The following is an 18,940-nucleotide window of genomic DNA, read 5'->3' as shown; positions in this document are numbered from 1 at the left end:
ACTTAGTCCGTGTGCATGCAACATAAAAAAAATGTCATATTTGGAGTCTAATAAAATCGAAACTAATTCATAAGAATGGTTAGTAAGATGCGACCCTGTACAGTTTTTTTTGCTGATTCCAACGAAATTATGTATAACATTACTCATGCAAACCCCGGTCAAATAACTCGACTCAAAGTATACTTCAAAATTTGTCGTGACACAACGCGACAAATTTTGACCAATATTAAGACTGCAATGATTTCCTTGCAGTTGAAGATATGGACTTGAACTTTTGGCCAAGCTTCATGCTTGTGCTAGACATAATGCAGCCGGATTTGCAATGATCCAGGCCATATGGTCGCCCTGCAGTATCTCTTCAAATTAGGCAGTGTCAGCACAAACGGTAAAATTTACCAAAGTTTCAAGCCAATTACTAAAAAATAGTTGGCCTGAATCTGCTTGTGAATAGTATCACCTAAAAGAGAAACTCTTGCTCTACAAGACTGACATTTGTTTTTTTTGCAACGCGACCATTAAGTACTCATTAACTCACATCAAAGTTGTTATATTTTGTATGCGCGATGCACTAATTTTTCTTCATTTCTAGGAATTTGAATCTTAATAGTCGCTTAGAATTACTGATATAATTGGATATTTCATTCGTGTTTTATTCAGTGATTGGCCAGTGAGAGATGTCAGAAGTTAATGAAGAAGAAGAATCGTTGGCCCCCTGTTCAATTGGAAAAGATGCTGCTGCATCGAAGTGCCATGTTATCTTCTATGCTAAGAAGACTGGATTCAAAGCGTTTAGTGATTTCACAGAATGTGACCAGAAATTGCTTGTTTCGCGTTCAGAAGCCAAACTTGACGAAAATTCCATCATTTGCTTCCACCATGAAGCCCTCTTCCTACATGAATATCAAGCGATGCAAAAGAAATGTTGCAATCCATTCAAGAAGAGGAATCACAATGTAAAAGCTGGACTTAGACTGCTTGATAATGAAACAGCTGCCAAACTTTGCCTGTTAAAGAAAAAAGAAGTGATTGATATAAAACCTGGTCAGAAGCTTTGCCCTCGCTGCATGTCGGCACTGAACCAAAAGCTAGAAGATTCATCATCACTATCAACCCAATCTGAACAAGATTTCACAACGGATGAAACTGAACCAGCCATCAACAAAAGTTTATCATTTATTGGTGCTTCACCATTGAAAAGAAGACAACTAAGTAAAAGAGATAAGCAAAGCTATGCAAAAAGAAAGATCTTGGATGCACAAAGTTTAATTGGGAATCAAATTGCTGCTGCTGTAGGAATCAATTACGATGAACAGCCAAGTTCAAGTAAAAGTCGCCCATGCAATAATTGTGCAGATCTTGATAATCTTATAGAAGAGTTGAAAGAAAAATGTAAAGTGTCAAATCGTAGGACAAAAGTTCAAATATTGACCTTGGTTCCAAGAAGCTGGACAATTAAAGATACGACAACAGCATTTAATGTATCAGAAAGAATGGTAAGGCAAGCAAGAAAACTGAAGAATGAGCAAGGTGTTCTAGCTTTTCCAGCAAATCGGCAAGGAAGGAAGCTTTCAGATGAAGTTGTTCAGAAAGTACATGACTTTTTTCAAGATGACGAATTCAGCAGACTTTGTCCAGGGAAGAAAGACTGTGTGCCTGTGAGAATTTCAGGAACAAAGGTGTACAAGCAAAAGCGGTTGTTGCTTTGCAATTTGAAGGAAATGTACGTGTCTTATCAGAAGCAAAATGGACCAGAAATTGGCTTCTCAAAGTTTTGCGAGCTTAGACCAAAATGGTGTGTTACAGTTGGCTCTGCTGGAATGCACTCAGTTTGTGTCTGTACAATACACCAAAATGTCAAGCTTATGCTCACTGGTGCATCAATCAATGAAGACTACAAGGAAATTCTTAGCAAAGCTGTTTGCAGCTTGGAAAACAAGGATTGTATGCTTCATCGTTGTGAAAACTGCCCTGGTCCAGAAGGTGTAGAAGCAGTTATTGCAACATATTTTGAAGATAATGACCCTGAAGAACTGATTGAGTACAAACAATGGATTCATACCGACAGGGATACTTTAGAAACAAAGCAGCTTTCAACAGAAGAGTATGTTGAAGATATTGCAGCAAAAATTTGGAACCTGTCTTGTCATCACTACATTGCCAAGCATCAAAGCCAGCACCTGAAAGCTCTCAAAACTGATTTGAAAGAAGGCGAATTCATAATACTAATGGATTTTGCTGAAAACTATTCATTTATTGTTCAAGATGCAGTGCAAGGCTTTCACTGGGAAAACAGTCAAGCAACAGTTCATCCATTTGTAGTCTACTACTGTGAAAACGAAGAGGTGCAATGTGTGAATCTTTGTGTTATTAGTGACTGCCTTCGACACGATACGATTACTGTCCATGTTTACATTGGAAAAGTAATCAATTACCTGAAGATGCAATTTTCCAAAATAAGCCACATCCACTACTTCAGTGATGGTTCAGCTGCACAATATAAGAATTTCAAGAATTTTCTCAACTTATGCTATCACAAAGAAGATTTTGAAATAACAGCAGAATGGAATTTCTTTGGAACAAGCCATGGAAAGTCGCCTTGTGATGGCATTGGAGGCACAACAAAACGGTTGGCAGCAAGAGCAAGTTTGCAACGTCCATATGAAAACCAGATTCTAACACCCAAAGATCTTTTCAACTTCTGCAATGATAATATCAATGGAATCAAATTCTTTTTCATCAGCAAAGAGGAAGTTGAAGAAGAAAAAGCTTCTCAAGAAGAAAGATTCCTGCAAGGGCACACTCTAGCTGGCACAAGAGAAAACCACCATTTTTTGCCCATTGATATGACGACAATTAAGGTCAGTAGAGTTTCTAATGATGCGACATCTTTTTTGGCCAAAATTAGTGCTGCTGAAGTAGTAGTTCAAGTCATGGATCTTCAGCCTGGGCAGTATGTTGCTTGCATTTATGAAAAGAAATGGTGGATTGGAAACATCGTTGAAATCTCAGTCGAACAGAAAGATGCTTTCATAAGCTTTATGCATCCTCATGGTCCTGCAAGTTCATTTTATTGGCCCTTAAGACGTGATACTTGCTGGATTCCAGAACAACTTATCATTGGTGTTATTCCAGCTCCATCAGTGACATCATCTGGTCGGCAATACAGTTTTCCTGAAAGCATTCTCTTGCAAATCAACGATGCTTCCAGAATGATGAAGTAACTGAGGAAGACAGGCTTGGGAACCTGCATAAAGAAACCCACAATCAGGCTTGGGATCCTGTGGTAAAGACACCCTGTAATCAGGCTTGGGAACCTGCAGTAAAGATACCCACCCGTGGCTGTTACTGCATGGCTATCGGGCGTGGCCCCTATGGCGATGGGGATGCTGGTTTTATTGTGATAACCAGTAATGGCTCAGCCATCATGGACCAACGCAGGGCACTGCGCACACAAAATATAAGGTACTTTGACCTGAGTAAATAAGCACTTAATGGAAGCGTTGCAAAAGAAAAATATATCCATCTCGTAGAGCAAGAGTTTCTCTTTCAGATGATACTATTCACAATTAAATCCAGGCTGACTATTTTGTAGTAATGGGCTTTGAACTTTGGTAAATAAAGCCATTTGCGCTGACACTGCCAAATTTGAAGAGATTTTGCAAGGCGACTATAAAGCCTGGGTAGTTGGAAATCCAGCTGTATTATGTCCAGCACAAAGATAAGACTTGGTAAAAAGTTCAAGTCCATATCTTTATCTGCAAGGAAATTATTGCAGTCTGAATATTGGTCAAAATTTGTCGCATTAAGTCACGACAGAATTAGGGGTACACTTTGAGTCGACTTGTTTGACCGGATTTTGCATCAGTAATCTTATAATTAATTTCGTTTGAATCAGCACAAAAAACTGTACAGGGTCTCATCTTACTAACCATTCTTATGAATTGGTTTCAATTTTATGAGACCCCAAAAATGGCATTTTGTCTGATGTCGCGCGCATGCGAACTTACTACCCTTCAGACAAGGGGGTGTAGATCAGCAAGTATTGCAGCTAGAGGCTTGAAATCTTGAGAAACTTAATTTAGCACTTGACTAGTGCTACAGATAAAATTTGAAGAAAATTGGAGACATGATGGTGGGAAGGTTTAGACCACTTGGCATGGAATGACCCAAATGCTAGTGCCAGCACCTTGGCAAAACATCTCGTGGCAAAAATGTGTTGGTCTTTGGTTTGTGAGTCACAGGTCACTATTCAGCTAGGAGATGAAAGGCTAAATATCAATAAGTGGTGCAAAGAATATTAGTAATACACTCGACTAAAGTGACTGAGCAAATCAGGCTGCCGCCGAGCACTGTCTCACATATAATTGCGAAATGAAATAAGATATTGTGGTGCGTATGCCAGTTGTCTTCCCCCCGTGAACCATGGACCTTGCCATTGGTGGGGAGGCTTGCGTGCCTTAACGATACAGATGGCCGTACCGTAGGTGCAACCACAACGGAGGGGTATCTGTTGAGAGGCCAGACAAACGTGTGGTTCCTGAAGAGGGGCAGCAGCCTTTTCAGTAGTTGCAGGGGCAACAGTCTGGATGATTGACTGATCTGGCCTTGTAACACTAACCAAGACGGTCTTGCTGTGCTGGTACTGCGAACGGCCCGAGGGCATGCGGCTTTACTGTATGATTAATTGATTATGGCGTCCTCTTGGGTAAAATATTCCGGAGGTAAAATAGTCCCCCATTCGGACCTCCGGGTGGGGACTACTCAGGAGGACGTCGTTATCAGGAGAAAGAAAACTGGCGTTGTACGGATCGGAGCGTGGAATGTCAGATCCCTTAATCGGGCAGGCAGGTTAGAAAATAAAAAGAGAAATGAATAGGTTAAAGTTAGATATAGTGGGAATTAGTGAAGTTCGGTGGCAGGAGGAACAAGACTTTTGGTCAGGTGATTACAGGGTTATAAATACAAAATCAAATAGGGGTAATGCAGGAATAGGTTTAATAATGAATAAAAAAATAGGAGTGCGTGTTAGCTACTACAAACAGCATAGTGAACGCATTATTGTGGCCAAGATAGACACGAAGCCCATGCCCACTACAGTAGTACAAGTTTATATGCCAACTAGCTCTGCAGATGATGAAGAAATTGATGAAATGTATGACGAGATAAAAGAAATTATTCAGGTAGTGAAGGGAGACGAAAATTTAATAGTCATGGGTGACTGGAATTCGTCAGTAGGAAAAGGGAGTGAAGGAAACATAGTAGGTGAATATGGATTGGGGGGAAGAAATGAAAGAGGAAGCCGCCTTGTAGAATTTTGCACAGAGCATAACTTAATCATAGCTAACACTTGGTTCAAGAATCATGAAAGAAGGATGTATACATGGAAGAACCCTGGAGATACTACAAGATTTCAGATAGATTATATAATGGTAAGACAGAGATTTAGGAACCAGGTTTCAATTGTAAGACATTTCCAGGAGCAGATGTGGACTCTGACCACAATCTATTGGTTATGAACTGTAGATTAAAACTGAAGAAATTGCAAAAAGGTGGGAATTTGAGGAGATGGGACCTGGATAAACTGAAAGAACCAGAGGTTGTACAGAGTTTCAGGGAGAGCATAAGGGAACAATTGACAAGAATGGGGGAAAGAAATACAGTAGAAGAAGAATGGGTAGCTTTGAGGGATGAAATAGTGAAGGCAGCAGACGATCAAGTAGGTAAAAAGACGAGGGCTAGTAGAAATCCTTGGGTAACAGAAGAGATACTGAATTTAATTGATGAAAGGAGAAAATACAAAAATGCAGTAAATGAAGCAGTCAAAAAGGAATAGAAAGTCTCAAAAATTATATCGACAGGAAGTGCAAAATGGCTAAGCAGGGATGGCTAGAGGACAAATGTAAGGATTTAGAGGCTTATCTCACAAGGGGTAAGATAGATACAGCCTACAGGAAAATTAAAGAGACCTTTAGAGAAAAGAGAACCACTTGCATTAATATCAAGAGCTCAGATGGAAAGCCAGTTCTAAGCAAAGAGGGGAAAGCAGAAAGGTGGAAGGAGTATATAGAGGGTCTATACAAGGGCGATGTACTTGAGGACAATATAATGGAAATGGAAGAGGATGTAGATAAAAATGAAATGGGAGATATGATACTGCGTGAAGAGTCTTGACAGAGCACTGAAAGACCTGAGTCGAAACAAGGCCCCGGGAGTAGACAACATTCCATCAGAACTACTGACGGCCTTGGGAGAGCCATTCCTGACAAAACTCTACCATCTGATGAGCAAGATGTATGAGACAGGCGAAATACCCTCAGAATCCAAGAAGAATATAATAATTCCAATACCAAAGAAAGCAGGTGTTGACAGATGTGAAAATTACCAAACTATGAGTTTAATAAGTCACAGCTGCAAAATACTAATGCGAATTCTTTACAGACGAATAGAAAAACTGGTAGAAGCCGACCTCGGGGAAGATCAGTTTGGGTTCCGTAGAAATGTTGGAACACGTGAGGCAATAGTGACCCTACAACTTATTTTAGAAGAAAGATTAAGGAAAGGCAAACCTACGTTTCTAGCATTTGTAGACTTAGAGAAAGCTTTCGACAATGTTGACTGGAATACTATTTTTCAAATTCTGAAGGTGGCAGGGCTAAAATACAGGGAGCGAAAAGCTATTTACAATTTGTACAGAAACCAGATGGCAGTTATAAGATTCGAGGGACATGAAAGGGAAGCTGTGGTTGGGAAGGGAGTAAGACAGGGTTGTAGTCTCTCCCCGATGTTATTCAATCTGTATATTGAGCAAGCAGTAAAGGAAACAGAAGAAAAGTTCGGAGTAGGCATTAAAATCCATGGAGAAGAAATAAAGTCGTTGATGTTCGCTGATGACATTGTAATTCTGTCAGAGACAGCAAAGGACTTGGAAGAGCAGTCGAACGTAATGGACAGTGTCTTGAAGATGAACATCAACAAAAGCAAAACGAGGATAATGGAATGTAGTCGAATTAAGTCGGGTGATGCTGAGGGAATTAGATTAGGAAATAAGACACTCAATGTAGTGAAGGAGTTTTGCTATTTGGGGAGCAAAATAACTTATGATGGTCGAAGTACAGAAGATATAAAATGTAGACTGGCAATGGCAAGGAAAGCGTTTATGAAGAAGAGAAATTTGTTAACATCGAGTATTGATTTATGTGTCAGGAAGTCGTTTCTGAAAGTATTTGTATGGAGTGTAGCCATGTATGGAAGTGAAACATGGACGATAAATAGTTTAGACAAGAAGAGAATAGAAGCTTTCGAAATGTGGTGCTACAGAAGAATGCTGAAGATTAGATGGGTAGATCACATAATAATGAGGAGGTATTGAATAGAATTGGGGAGAAGAGGAGTTTGTGGCACAACTTGGCTAGAAGAAGGGATCGGTTGTTAGGACATGTTCTGAGGCATCAAGGGATCACCAATATAGTATCGGAGGGCAGCGTGGAGGGTAAAAATCGTAGAGGGAGACCAAGAGATGAATACACTTAGCAGATTCAGAAGGATGTAGGTTGCAGTAAGTACTGGGAGATGAAGAGGCTTGCACAGGATAGAGTAGAATGGAGAGCTGCATCAAATGAGTCTCAGGACTGAAGACCACAACAACAACATGCCAATTTTTGTGGGGGGAGCAATCAATCAAAATGAAGATGTTGGAAAAGTTAATTGGGACAGGCTTGGGACTTGGCACTCAATTTTTTTTAGATCTTTCTGGCCATAACATTCACCAGATCAGGAAAATGCTGACAGTATGTCTGTTTCACAAAGTACAGTGCAGGCCCCAAAAGTTCAATGAGTGTCGGAGGGTTTGGGGACTCTGGGCGTCGAACTCAGATGTAAATACCTGACATTACGTGAGTCTTGTTGGAATCAGAGCACTGAGTATGCATAACACCGCAGCTAGCAGCACAAAGAACATTGTTTCAGTCATTGAAGTATTATGTATGGCTGGCAGCAAACTCTGAGAGATGACATTTTATTTTCATTGGCCATCCTTAATGGTGGGAAATGCAGTAGTCTTCTCTTCTGCATTTAACATCACTGAATATATTTTCACTAAAGATAGATTGACCATAACAAAGAATTTGATACTGGTGCAGAACACACACACGCACACACATACAGTTGTTTAAGAAAGTCATATAAAGGAAACTATTCACAAATTAGGTGCACAAATGGCTTGATGTCATTGTGCAGCACATTAAAGACAAAATTGTGTTCAGGGCAATGTCATCTCTTATGCCATGCTGAGGTTTCACTAGTTCTCTGTTTTCCGAAGATCCTGCCATCCAGAGATGTGAATCAAGATATACAAAGTGATGCAGTTATTAACCATTTGTGTTCAGTCAAGTATAATGAACAGGCTGCTACTCTGAAGGAAGGTGCTGTGTCCTCAGTTGTAGGAGCTAGTTGCTTTTTCTCTCCTATTGGTAGTGTAATACTTATGTAAATAGATCCAAATTTATCAGAGAACAACCTCTGTCTATGTGCCATAAGTATAGCGGTCTAAACATTGCACCTTGTCACAGAACCCGTAGGAATTTCAATCCTTTAACGTGACAATGACAGTTTGGAGAAGTGGTTAATAAGGTAGATCGTTAAGTTTCTTTTTAGTTTGTAGGGCTTCTCAGTTTTTTACATATTCCCTCCTCACTTTTCTCGACACTTTTTAGGGCTCCGTACATCAGCTGATAATAACGGAACCCGTATAGGATCATTTTACTGTCTGTCTGTCTTTCCATCTGACAGTAAAGAACCTTTCTTTCTCAGGAACAGGTAAAATACCATGTTGAAATTCATATCACATACTAAGGTTACTGTCCCTTTGCGATGTAAAACATTGAAGCTTCAGAGTCACTGCAGTAAAAATATATAGCTATTTATGTCATATTTTGACACCGTGCCAGTATCAGTAGCAGCAACAGGCAAAATCTGTTAAAATTCTCAATTTCTGGTATGGATGAGCTGTCTATACATACCTAAGTTGGTATGAACCCTTGGGTGTGAGATTCCTATTTACTCTTCTCTCGATTATTTTTCATTGTGCCAGTTAATTCATTATCCATACCATTCATTTCTGCTCCACTGTACTGTATGCCTATTCTGTGTTGCTTTTTTTTCATTCAGAGACATCATCAGGCCCTCACAATTAAATCTTTTTGTTTTTCAGCATTTCATAAATATTTTACCATTTAATAATTACATTAAGTTGTAGAATCACTTCTCTCATTTGACGATGCATGTATGTTATTTTTTGCAGGTGTGTGGGAGGATAAATGTGAAGGTGGAACAGGAGCCTGAATACGAAGGGAACTCCTGGGAGGAGCACAGAACACAGGTAAGGCTCTGCTGAAAGGGACAGAAGTGGTCGTGTGAAAAGTACAAACACAGTATATAAAGTCCAGTGTGAAAGTAATAGTGTCCAATATTTTTACTTTCCCCTCCTCTATACATATTGCTATCTTCAGGAATGTTAGGTAAGTGCCAGTACTACAGTGCACAGTTTTTTCTTCTTCCAGACTGTAATTCCTGACGCGTGCACACGGTACACTGTATACGAGGTGTTAAACAAGTAAAAGAAGTACCGTGTCCAGCCCATTGTGGAGAGCAGCCGCGTAGCCGATCCTCCATTTGTGCACGTACCCTGCCCTGTTGTCCAGACTCGAATGACGACGTACCGGTTTTGGTCGAATCGGACGAGGCAGTAATGGGCTCGGAAAGGAGTTTGAAAAAATCGTTGCTGATGGAGCCGGGTACCAGTTCAAACTGAAGTGTTACAGAGTAACGATAGTGGGTCGGCTGGCCGACTCGTGTACTCTGTCGGACGATGTCGGCACTGCGGCTGGCTAGTGGGGTTCTGTGCTCTGTGGAGAGGTTGATCCTCAAAACCTCTTTTTTCTAATGAAGCACAGCTGCTTTTTATCTGAGTTAGTTAACTTGCAGAACAATCGGTCTCGGAATTCTGCAGTCCTCGTCAGTTATGTCGAGAGCTTTTGTGCGTGATGTGGAAATAGGAATGCGGTGAGTGATTTGTGAAACACAGGCTATTGGATCAGTCTTCCTTCCACCAAACTGTAACTTCTCGTACGTATGCGTGCTGCGTCCTACCAGACAGCTAAAGCAGCCACACTCATTGTCCTTCTACTACTGTCGAAAATGAATCGCCACATAGTACCGAACTTTACCGGTGGGCTGCACAATTCAGTTTCGGCTCCTCTAGCGGCTCGGTACATTACTGTGGCGTGAAGATCTGTATGTGTACCAATGCTGCAGACTTGTGCCCGGAAACAAAGCAATTGGTAACTGTGTAACTGTTGTGTACCAGGTACAAACTACCAAATGGAAAGTTGGAATTACTTACGACTTACAAGATTTATTGTGAAAAACGAGGTAAAACATAACTCGGCATAATCACTCGTGTCCAGCTTCGTAGCCAAAGTTCATCTCTAGTAAACACTATCACCGCAGCAACATTAGGACTGAGGTGAGACCAGCTCCGTACTCCAGAAGCCCCAACAGACGACTCCCCGCCGGCACGATGTAATCAGCTGGGGCTCCATCCTGATTAGCTCCGTCTACTTTAGCGGTATGATGGCTGCATCTCTTGTGGCGTCCCCACTGTGAGTACTTTAAAGTGTGCCACACTGCTGCCACTGGAGTGTCGGTACGCAGTGCTAGAGAACGCGATGGCGGCATCTTACGTGTGGCGACCGCACTGAACGAAAGCACAGCATGACAGAATATTTCTTGAAAGTGATAAATAAAACTCCTATGACTACTACAGTACAAATTAACACTCATAACATTGGGTTAATTGTGTATTTCAGCATGTGTCTCATTTATTTATTTGCTGTTATTGCCTTTTTAATGTGACAGTAACCTGTTGTTTGTTTTTCCACTCATGTTGGAGGCTGTGTGAAGGTATGGAAATGAGCGTTTGGCGTCATTGGCCGGGAGGCCCCTCGCGGGGCAGGTCCGGCCGCCATATCGCAGGTCTTATTACATTCGGCGCCACATTGGGCGACCTGCACGCCGGATGGGGATGAAATGATGATGAACACAACACAACACCCAGTCCCTGAGCGGAGAAAATCTCCGACCCAGCCGGGAATCGAACCCGGGCCCAGAGGACGGCAATCCGTCACGCTGACCACTCAGCTACTGGGGCGGACTGTGTGAAGGTAAGCCGGCTGAAGTTGCGAGATTTAGTACACGGGTTTTTAAATTTGTACAGTTTCATCTTGATAGGTCCAGCATCAGTCGAATAGCAGTCTGCAGCAGCATGGTAGTTAAAGCTTTGGGCTCACATCAGCATACATCAGTGATGCAACTGAACCATTGTTCTCTTGTGGTAGACGGATTATGATGCACTCTCAGCAAACTCTGCCACCAGACTGCCACAACAGCAGTGAAGAAAACAGAAAAATCAAAACAATAAGGATGTATCGCATTATATGTAGCATTTGATAAAAAAAATCCAAAGCTGAAAAAAAAAAAAAATGCAAGCGTGGTGTTAGATTCTACATCTACGCACCTGTTATACAAGCCACCTTATAATCCGTCGCGGAGCATACCTTGTACCGCTGCAAGTTGCTGCCTTTGCTGCTCCACTCACAAATGGAGTGAGGGAGAAATGACTTTCTGTATGAACACCGATTCCTCTTATCACGGCTTTACAGTCCCAACACACGGTGTACGTTAGTGGCATTAGTAGTATCATTCGGCAGTGTGTCGCGGATGCCGGTTGTGTAAACTTAATGGACAGTGATTTGAAAACGATTACCTTCTTCCCTCACGGGACTCCCATTTCAGTTCACAGAACATTTCCGAAATGCCCGTGTGTCGACAGGATCTACACAGCAGCTAGAGTGCGAGCGGTGTCCTCTAATTTGAACTAGTGCGGAGCCTAAACTCACTTGCGAACAGATCCTACAAGAGTTCCCTACGCTGTCTCCTGTATAGTTGAGGTAAACTTCCCATAATTCTCCCAATAAATCAAGGTCAACCATTTGTTTGCCCTAATACCAGACCTTACAAGCCTGTTCCATTTCATGGCGGTTTGCAACATTACGCCTAGATTTTTAATCGATGTGACCGTGTCGAACAGCACATCAGTAACACTGTATTTGAACTTTACAGGATTGTTTTGTCAGAGGTATCCCATATCCCTGTCCTAAACACTGTGTCTTCATTGCAGATTGCTGCTCACCTTATCCATTGGACAATTTGTGTGTGTATAGAGAACAAGATTAGTCCAAGAGGTTGGCTTAATGATAAAGTGACATAATTACACTTATTACAGGTTTGAGTGTGTGGTCTCCCAAATTAGAATTTCTTTGGTCGCCGGACGAGACATCAGACTTCGATATTAAGTATAGGTCGCCGGTCTGGAAGGACACATACTACAATTCGAGACCACTGTTAAATGTTAGTTAAGCACGATAATGCTACATCAGTGATCTTGTCTGATTGCTGTGAAATATTAATATATAAATACAAACTTGTCATAACAGAAGCAAGTAGTCGCGTTACTGTCATTTTAAATAAAACACGTCTTTGGTGACTTACGGTATCATTTTAAAAAATGTACGCCATCTGCTAGATTGTGGTAATACCTTCCTTTCCAAACTTTAACAGAAGAAAAATAATTATTGATGTTTTTATCTTTTTTCTTTTGTTTTAGAAACAAAAATTACCTGAGATCGAGGGTGCAGGGTGCAGTCGTCTCCGAGTTGTGGCTCGTGTCGGCACCGGTGTCGGGTGTCTCTAGACATTCGAGCTGTCCTCAGGTTGTGAAGGCTGCTGGCCTCGTCAGTGGACTACACGCAGAGTTTACAATTTGCAGTATCGTACACAGAGTTGATGGGATGCCCTGGTTTGGAGCTGAGTGGAGCGTCTCAACCAGAGGGTCCATCGAGTCTCATTTGCAAGTTTCTGGACATAGGTTGTGGGATGGAGAGTTGTAGGATTCCCCTGGATAGATCAGGGGTGCATTACACGCAGGTAGCAGAGAACATGTGGAGTGTACGTCGCCTTTTCTTAGGCTTGGGTGTTACTCTGAAGTCCTCTCATAAATGCTCAACTGTTTAATATGTAGAGAGTGAGATCTTGTCATGTACAAGGCAGACACACGTCCGAATGTCTTGATTTTTACACTAAACTGTCAAAGCATTCCTAACAAAGCACATGAATTTAATGCACTCCAGGAAAACTACTGTCAGATAGAAATTATACTCAGAACTGAGAGCTGGTTGAAAACCAAAGGAGAAGGCTTTGATGTATTGTAAGAGGCCAGGAATGTATACCAAAAAGACAGGTTAGACATCACAGGAGGGGAAAGACAAAAGTGTTACGTCTATCGAGATCAGAACTAAGTCTGACTGAAGAGTTATCTGGACGAGCTTACCTGGCCTAGGTGAACTCAAATTAATCATTGGATGCTTTCACCGGCCAGCCAGTTCGTCTGACACAGTTGTAAAATCGTTGAAAGACCGTCATCACTCAGCAGTGTGGAAGTACCCTTGCCATGCATTATTAGTAGGAGACAACTTTAACCTACCGGGCACTGATTGAATGTCTGTGGATTGATTTCTGGTGGTACAGACAGTCTTCCAAAGAAGTTCTCAACGATTTTTCTGGAAACTGTCTTGAACAGCTAGTGTGACAACCCACACTCTAGGGAAATATGTTTAGACTTCACAGCTAAAAACTAGCTTGACACTGTCAGTGTAGAGACAGGGATTGGAAATCCCTCAATTGTACCCTGACGGTTACTAATGTTAATAAATCCATCGAGAAGGCTAGGAGAATTTCTACACTGAAAATAGCAGGTAAGCAGTTGTTAGCATCCTACTCGAGACAGTAACTGTACGTTCCAAACCACCTCCGTCGTCAGCGTCACTAACGAGCGATCGTACCGTGGTGCGCATCTCTGAGGTAAGCCCGTTTGAATCCTGGAAGAGAACGAAATTCTCACTGCCAGTATTTGGCTAGCAAGGGAAGGACATGGGGTAAAGTTCCTGATATCCAGTCTTTGTGCCAATGTCCTGGATAAATTCCAAATCTCTCTGCAGTGCCTCACAAAGTGAGGGCATGGAACACTGTTGATGGTGATTCATACTTATAATGGGGACATTAAGCTACAGGTTTCACACTCTGCCTTCTTTCATCACCTCCAAAATGAACACGACTCCACACACACACACACACACACACACACACAAACACTCTCTCTCTCTCTCTCTCTCTCTCTCTCTCTCTCTCCATAGTCATCTACTATTGACAGAGACACTTACAAATACGGCTCATACTTCCCAGAGGAAAGGTGCCTACGGGCGTGAAAGATAAGGAAAACCTCTCCAGTCTGGTGGGGTTTCCAAGCCATTCATGCAAAATGACTTTACTCTACACATAAGCAGTTGCTAGCATCCTACTTAGACAGTAAATGTACATTCCAGTCCACCTTCATTGCCGACAGTGCTAACACGTGCTTGTCCTGTGGTGCTCGTGTTTACTTTACTTATTTAGTGACGACATGGTGCACGAAGAGGAATTATGGGCAGTTTAAATGGTTGTAAATTTTGCACTAAATGGATTAAGGCTGGTAAAGATCGACTGTGGTTTAATAACAAGATTCAGAAAACAGTAAGTAAACAGAGATGTTGCACTCTTAGATCCAAAGAAGAATGCAGGAAAGTCAAACATGCCTAAAAAGTTAGCAGAAATTTGTTCATCTACAAAAAGATCAGTGCTTGAAACACACAACTTCCACTGTCACATGTTTGCTTAAGATCTTGCTGAGATTAGAAAATTCTAATCCATGTAAAATTGCTAAGCAGGTCAAAGGCTTCTACTTGGTCACTCATAGACCTACCTGGTGTGGCAATTTAAGACAGCAAAAGGAAAGCTGAACTTTTAAATTTTGTGTTTATGAAACCTTTCACACAAGAGGATCGTAAATACAGATCAATGTTCGACCACTGCACTAACCCCCACGTGGAAACTGGCACACCTGACACTTAAAATCAACTTAGAGTTGAAAACAAGTAAGCTGCCACATCTATACGAGGTTTAACAGAGAGACTGGAAAAAAGTGCCAGTGACTTCTGTATACACATAAGGTGAAAGAACAAGCCCATAAAATTAGACTAGTGTCCTTAATGCGGAATTCTGGAGCATTTTCTAAGTTCAAATATAATAAATTTATTCAGGACATAAAAGTTTTTGTCCAAAAAAGCAACACTGGTTTAGAAAGAACACTAATTTAGAAAGTATCCCTCATGCAAAATTCAGCTTGCCCCCCCCCCCCTCCCCCTCTGAACATTCTGAAACCGTGGATGAAGGGCAACAGGCAGAGTCCACATTCCTACACTGTCCATCCGAAAACTTCCAAGACTTATTTTGTTGCTTGTATACAAACGACAAAAGTGCAGTATAAATACAGTGGCATATGTTAACAACAGACAAGCATTCGAGGATGAGGTGAGTGTTTAATGTCCCGTCGTCATTAGAGGTGCAGCACAAGCTCGGATTGTGTCGAGGATGGAGAAGGAAAGCGGTTGTGCCCTTTCAAAGGAACCATCCCGGCATTTGCCTGGAGCAATTAAGGAAAATCACAGAAAACCTAACTCAGGATGGCCCGACGCTGGTTTGAACTGTCGCCCTTCCGAATGTGAATCTAGTGCGCTAACCACTGTGCCACCTTGCTCGGTAAGAGCATTCGACCAGTCAGTTGTGAGCAAGCAGTAGTAAGTAATGGATGTGCAGCAATAGTGTGTCAACATTGTGGCGTCCCAAACATCTCTAAATCGAGTGTTGGAGACGTGAATGGAAAAGTGTGTGCTGAGTTTGTCCAGTAAGCTTAGCACTCCGTTGTCAGGCCACAAGTGGCACATCGGGAACATCCGACCGCCGTGTCATCCTCAGCTGAGGATGCGGAGAGGAGGGGTGTGTGGCCAGCATACCGCCCTCCCGGTCGTTACGGTGGTTTTCTGTGACCGGAGCCACTACTAGTCGGTCGAGTAGCTCCTCAATTGGCATCACGAGGCTGAGTGCACCCCGAAAAATCACAACAGTGCATGGCGGCACTGATGGTCACCCATCCGAGTGCCGGTCACGCCCGACAGCGCTTAACTTCGGTGATCTGACGCGAACCGGTGTATCCACTGCGGCAAGGCCGTTGCCCCAGTAAGCTTGACTTCTAAATAATAATGACGACACATAGATGATTGCCACAACTTCATTGAAATGCAAAATGCAGGCATTTCTTTTCTGCATACGAGACTTGGTGTTACCAATATGAACTTACCACAAAATGACAAAGTGCAGAAATTCCCACAAAGCATCAGTGTTTTGACAACATTACTGACATTGGTGCCAATGTGATGGACAAGTTGAACAACATGGCAAAAAGGGACAAGTTTCAGACAATTATGTGAATATTCTGTGTTTTTTCCCCCGAGTGAGGATGCTATGTCGAACACCATCATCATTAAAACATTAAAACCACCAACTTAATATTCTCTCTCTCTCTCTCTCTCTCTCTCTCTCTCTCTCTCTCTCTCTCTCTCTCTCTCTCTCTCTCTCTCTTCTTTTTCTCTTTTTCTTTTAAACTTTTTAGTGGTACAGAAAGCATTTGACACAATGCCCCATTACAGAGTTACAGAGGCTTGTCATTTGGTGTAGGTTCTGACATGCAAGTGATGTAAATTGTCGTGGATGGCGTGTGCGCATTGGAGACAAAGACAACTTGATGGCATCCACTGTGAAGTCTGAAAGGACTAATAGATCATTAAAAAATCTGTATGGAATAAATATACATAGTAGTGGCAAAAATTAATTTATATATATGAGACGTGTAGGGTATAGTATCTCAGGTAATTTTTGTTTCTAAAACAAAAGAAAAAAGATAAAAACATCAATAATTATTTTTCATCTGTTAAAGTTTGGAAAGGAAGGTATTACCGCAATCTAGCAGATGGCGTACATTTTTTTAAATGATGCCGTAAGTCACCAACGACGTGTTTTATTTAAAATGACAGTAACGCGACTACTTGCTTCTGTTATGACAAGTTTGTATTTATATATTAATATTTCACAGCAATCAGACAAGATCACTGATGTAGCATTATCGTGCTTAACTAACATTTAACAGTGGTCTCGAATTGTAGTATGTGTCCTTTCAGACTGGCGACCTATACTTAATACCGAAGTCTGATGTTTCGTCCGGCGACCACAGAAATTCTAATTTGGGAGACCACACACTCAAACCTGTAATAAGTGTAATTATGTCACTTTATCAATAAGCCAACCTTTTGGACTAATCTTGTTCTCCATACACACACAAATTGTCCAACGGATAGGGTGAGCAGCAGTCTGCAATGAAGACACAGTGTTGAGGAGAGGGATATGGGATAACTTGGACAAAACAATCCTGTAATGTTCAAATACAGTGTTACTGATGTATTGTTCGACAAGGTCACATCGATTAAAAATCTAGGCGTAATGTTGCAAAGCGCCATGAAATGGAACAGGCATGTAAGGTCTGGTATTAGGGCAAACAAGTGGTTGACCTTGATTTATTGGGAGAATTATGGGAAGTTTACCTCAACTATACAGGAGACAGCGTAGGGAACTCTTGTAGGATCTGTTCGCAAGTGAGTTTAGGCTCCGCACTAGTTCAAATTAGAGGACACCGCTCGCACTCTAGCTGCTGTGTAGATCCTGTCGACACACGGGCATTTCGGAAATGTTCTGTGAACTGAAATGGGAGTCCCGTGAGGGAAGAAGGTAATCGTTTTCAAATCACTGTCCATTAAGTTTACACAACCGGCATCCGCGACACACTGCCGAATGATACTAATGCCACTAACGTACACCGTGTGTTGGGACTGTAAAGCCGTGATAAGAGGAATCGGTGTTCATACAGAAAGTCATTTCTCCCTCACTCCATTTGTGAGTGGAACAGCAAAGGCAGCAACTTGCAGCGGTACAAGGTATGCTCCGCGACGGATTGTATGGTGGCTTGTATAGCAGGTACGTAGATGGAGAATGTAGCAGCAGGCTTGCTTTTTTTTTTAATCAAATGCTACATATAATCCAATACATCCTTATTGTTCTGATTTTCTTTTTTCTTCACTGCTTTCGTGGCAGTCTTGTGGCTGAATTTGCTGAGAGTGCATCATAATCCATCTACCACAAGAGAACAATGGTTCAGTTTCATCACTGATGTATGCTGACACACAGGGTGCGAGTCCAAAGCATTAACTACCATGTTGCTGCAGCTGCTATTGGACCTATCAAGATGACACTGTACAAATTTAAAAGCTTGTCTACTAGATCTTACATCTTCAGCAGTCTTACCTTCACACAGCCTCCAACATGAGTGGAAAAACAAACAGGATGTTGTCACATTAAAAAGGCAATAAGGGAAATAAATAAATAAATGAGACACATGCTGAAATACACAATGAACCCAATGTTAAGAGTGTTAATTTGTACTGTAGTAGTAACAGAAGTTTTATTGACCACTTTCAAGAAATATTCTGTTGTGCTGTGCATTCATACATTGCGGTCGCCACACGTAAGACGCCGCCATCGCGTTTTCGAGTGGCGTGTGCCGACGTTCCAGTGGCAGCAGCGTGGCATACTTGCACATCCCAGATGAGTCCCTCCGGCAGAAGAGCCGAGTGCTCGTTGAATTTTTTTCGAACAGTGATCACTACTGCCATAAATGTGCCAAAACGTGGGTGCTGCTGATAACTGGAAAAGACCCCCTCTGCTGCTCCCCGTGTGTCTGCAAGTGTCCTGCTAAAGGAGTTACCACCTGCTGACTCATAGGGTAATTAGGTGAGGCCAGATGTTCAGTCCCCACATCCACCCTCTACCTCGAGCAGTGCAAACA

At 41.9% G+C, this 18,940-nt stretch overlaps 1 protein-coding gene across 2 annotated transcripts in view; it reads left to right on the top strand.

Moving 5' to 3' along the window:
* LOC124554164 (THAP domain-containing protein 8-like) overlaps positions 1 to 18,940 on the top strand; it is a 75,502-nt gene that overhangs the window by 44,033 nt on the left and 12,529 nt on the right. For both annotated transcript variants that reach the window (XM_047128237.1, XM_047128236.1), the window contains one exon: positions 9,299 to 9,376. In XM_047128237.1, the coding sequence (XP_046984193.1) occupies positions 9,299 to 9,376 (78 nt within the window). The remainder of the gene's footprint in view (positions 1 to 9,298; positions 9,377 to 18,940) is intronic.

Source organism: Schistocerca americana, chromosome 11, assembly GCF_021461395.2.
Source record: "Schistocerca americana isolate TAMUIC-IGC-003095 chromosome 11, iqSchAmer2.1, whole genome shotgun sequence".
Lineage (NCBI taxonomy): Eukaryota > Metazoa > Arthropoda > Insecta > Orthoptera > Acrididae > Schistocerca > Schistocerca americana.
Note: the sequence above shows the minus strand (reverse complement) of the source record. Positions and strands in the feature narration are given on the sequence as shown.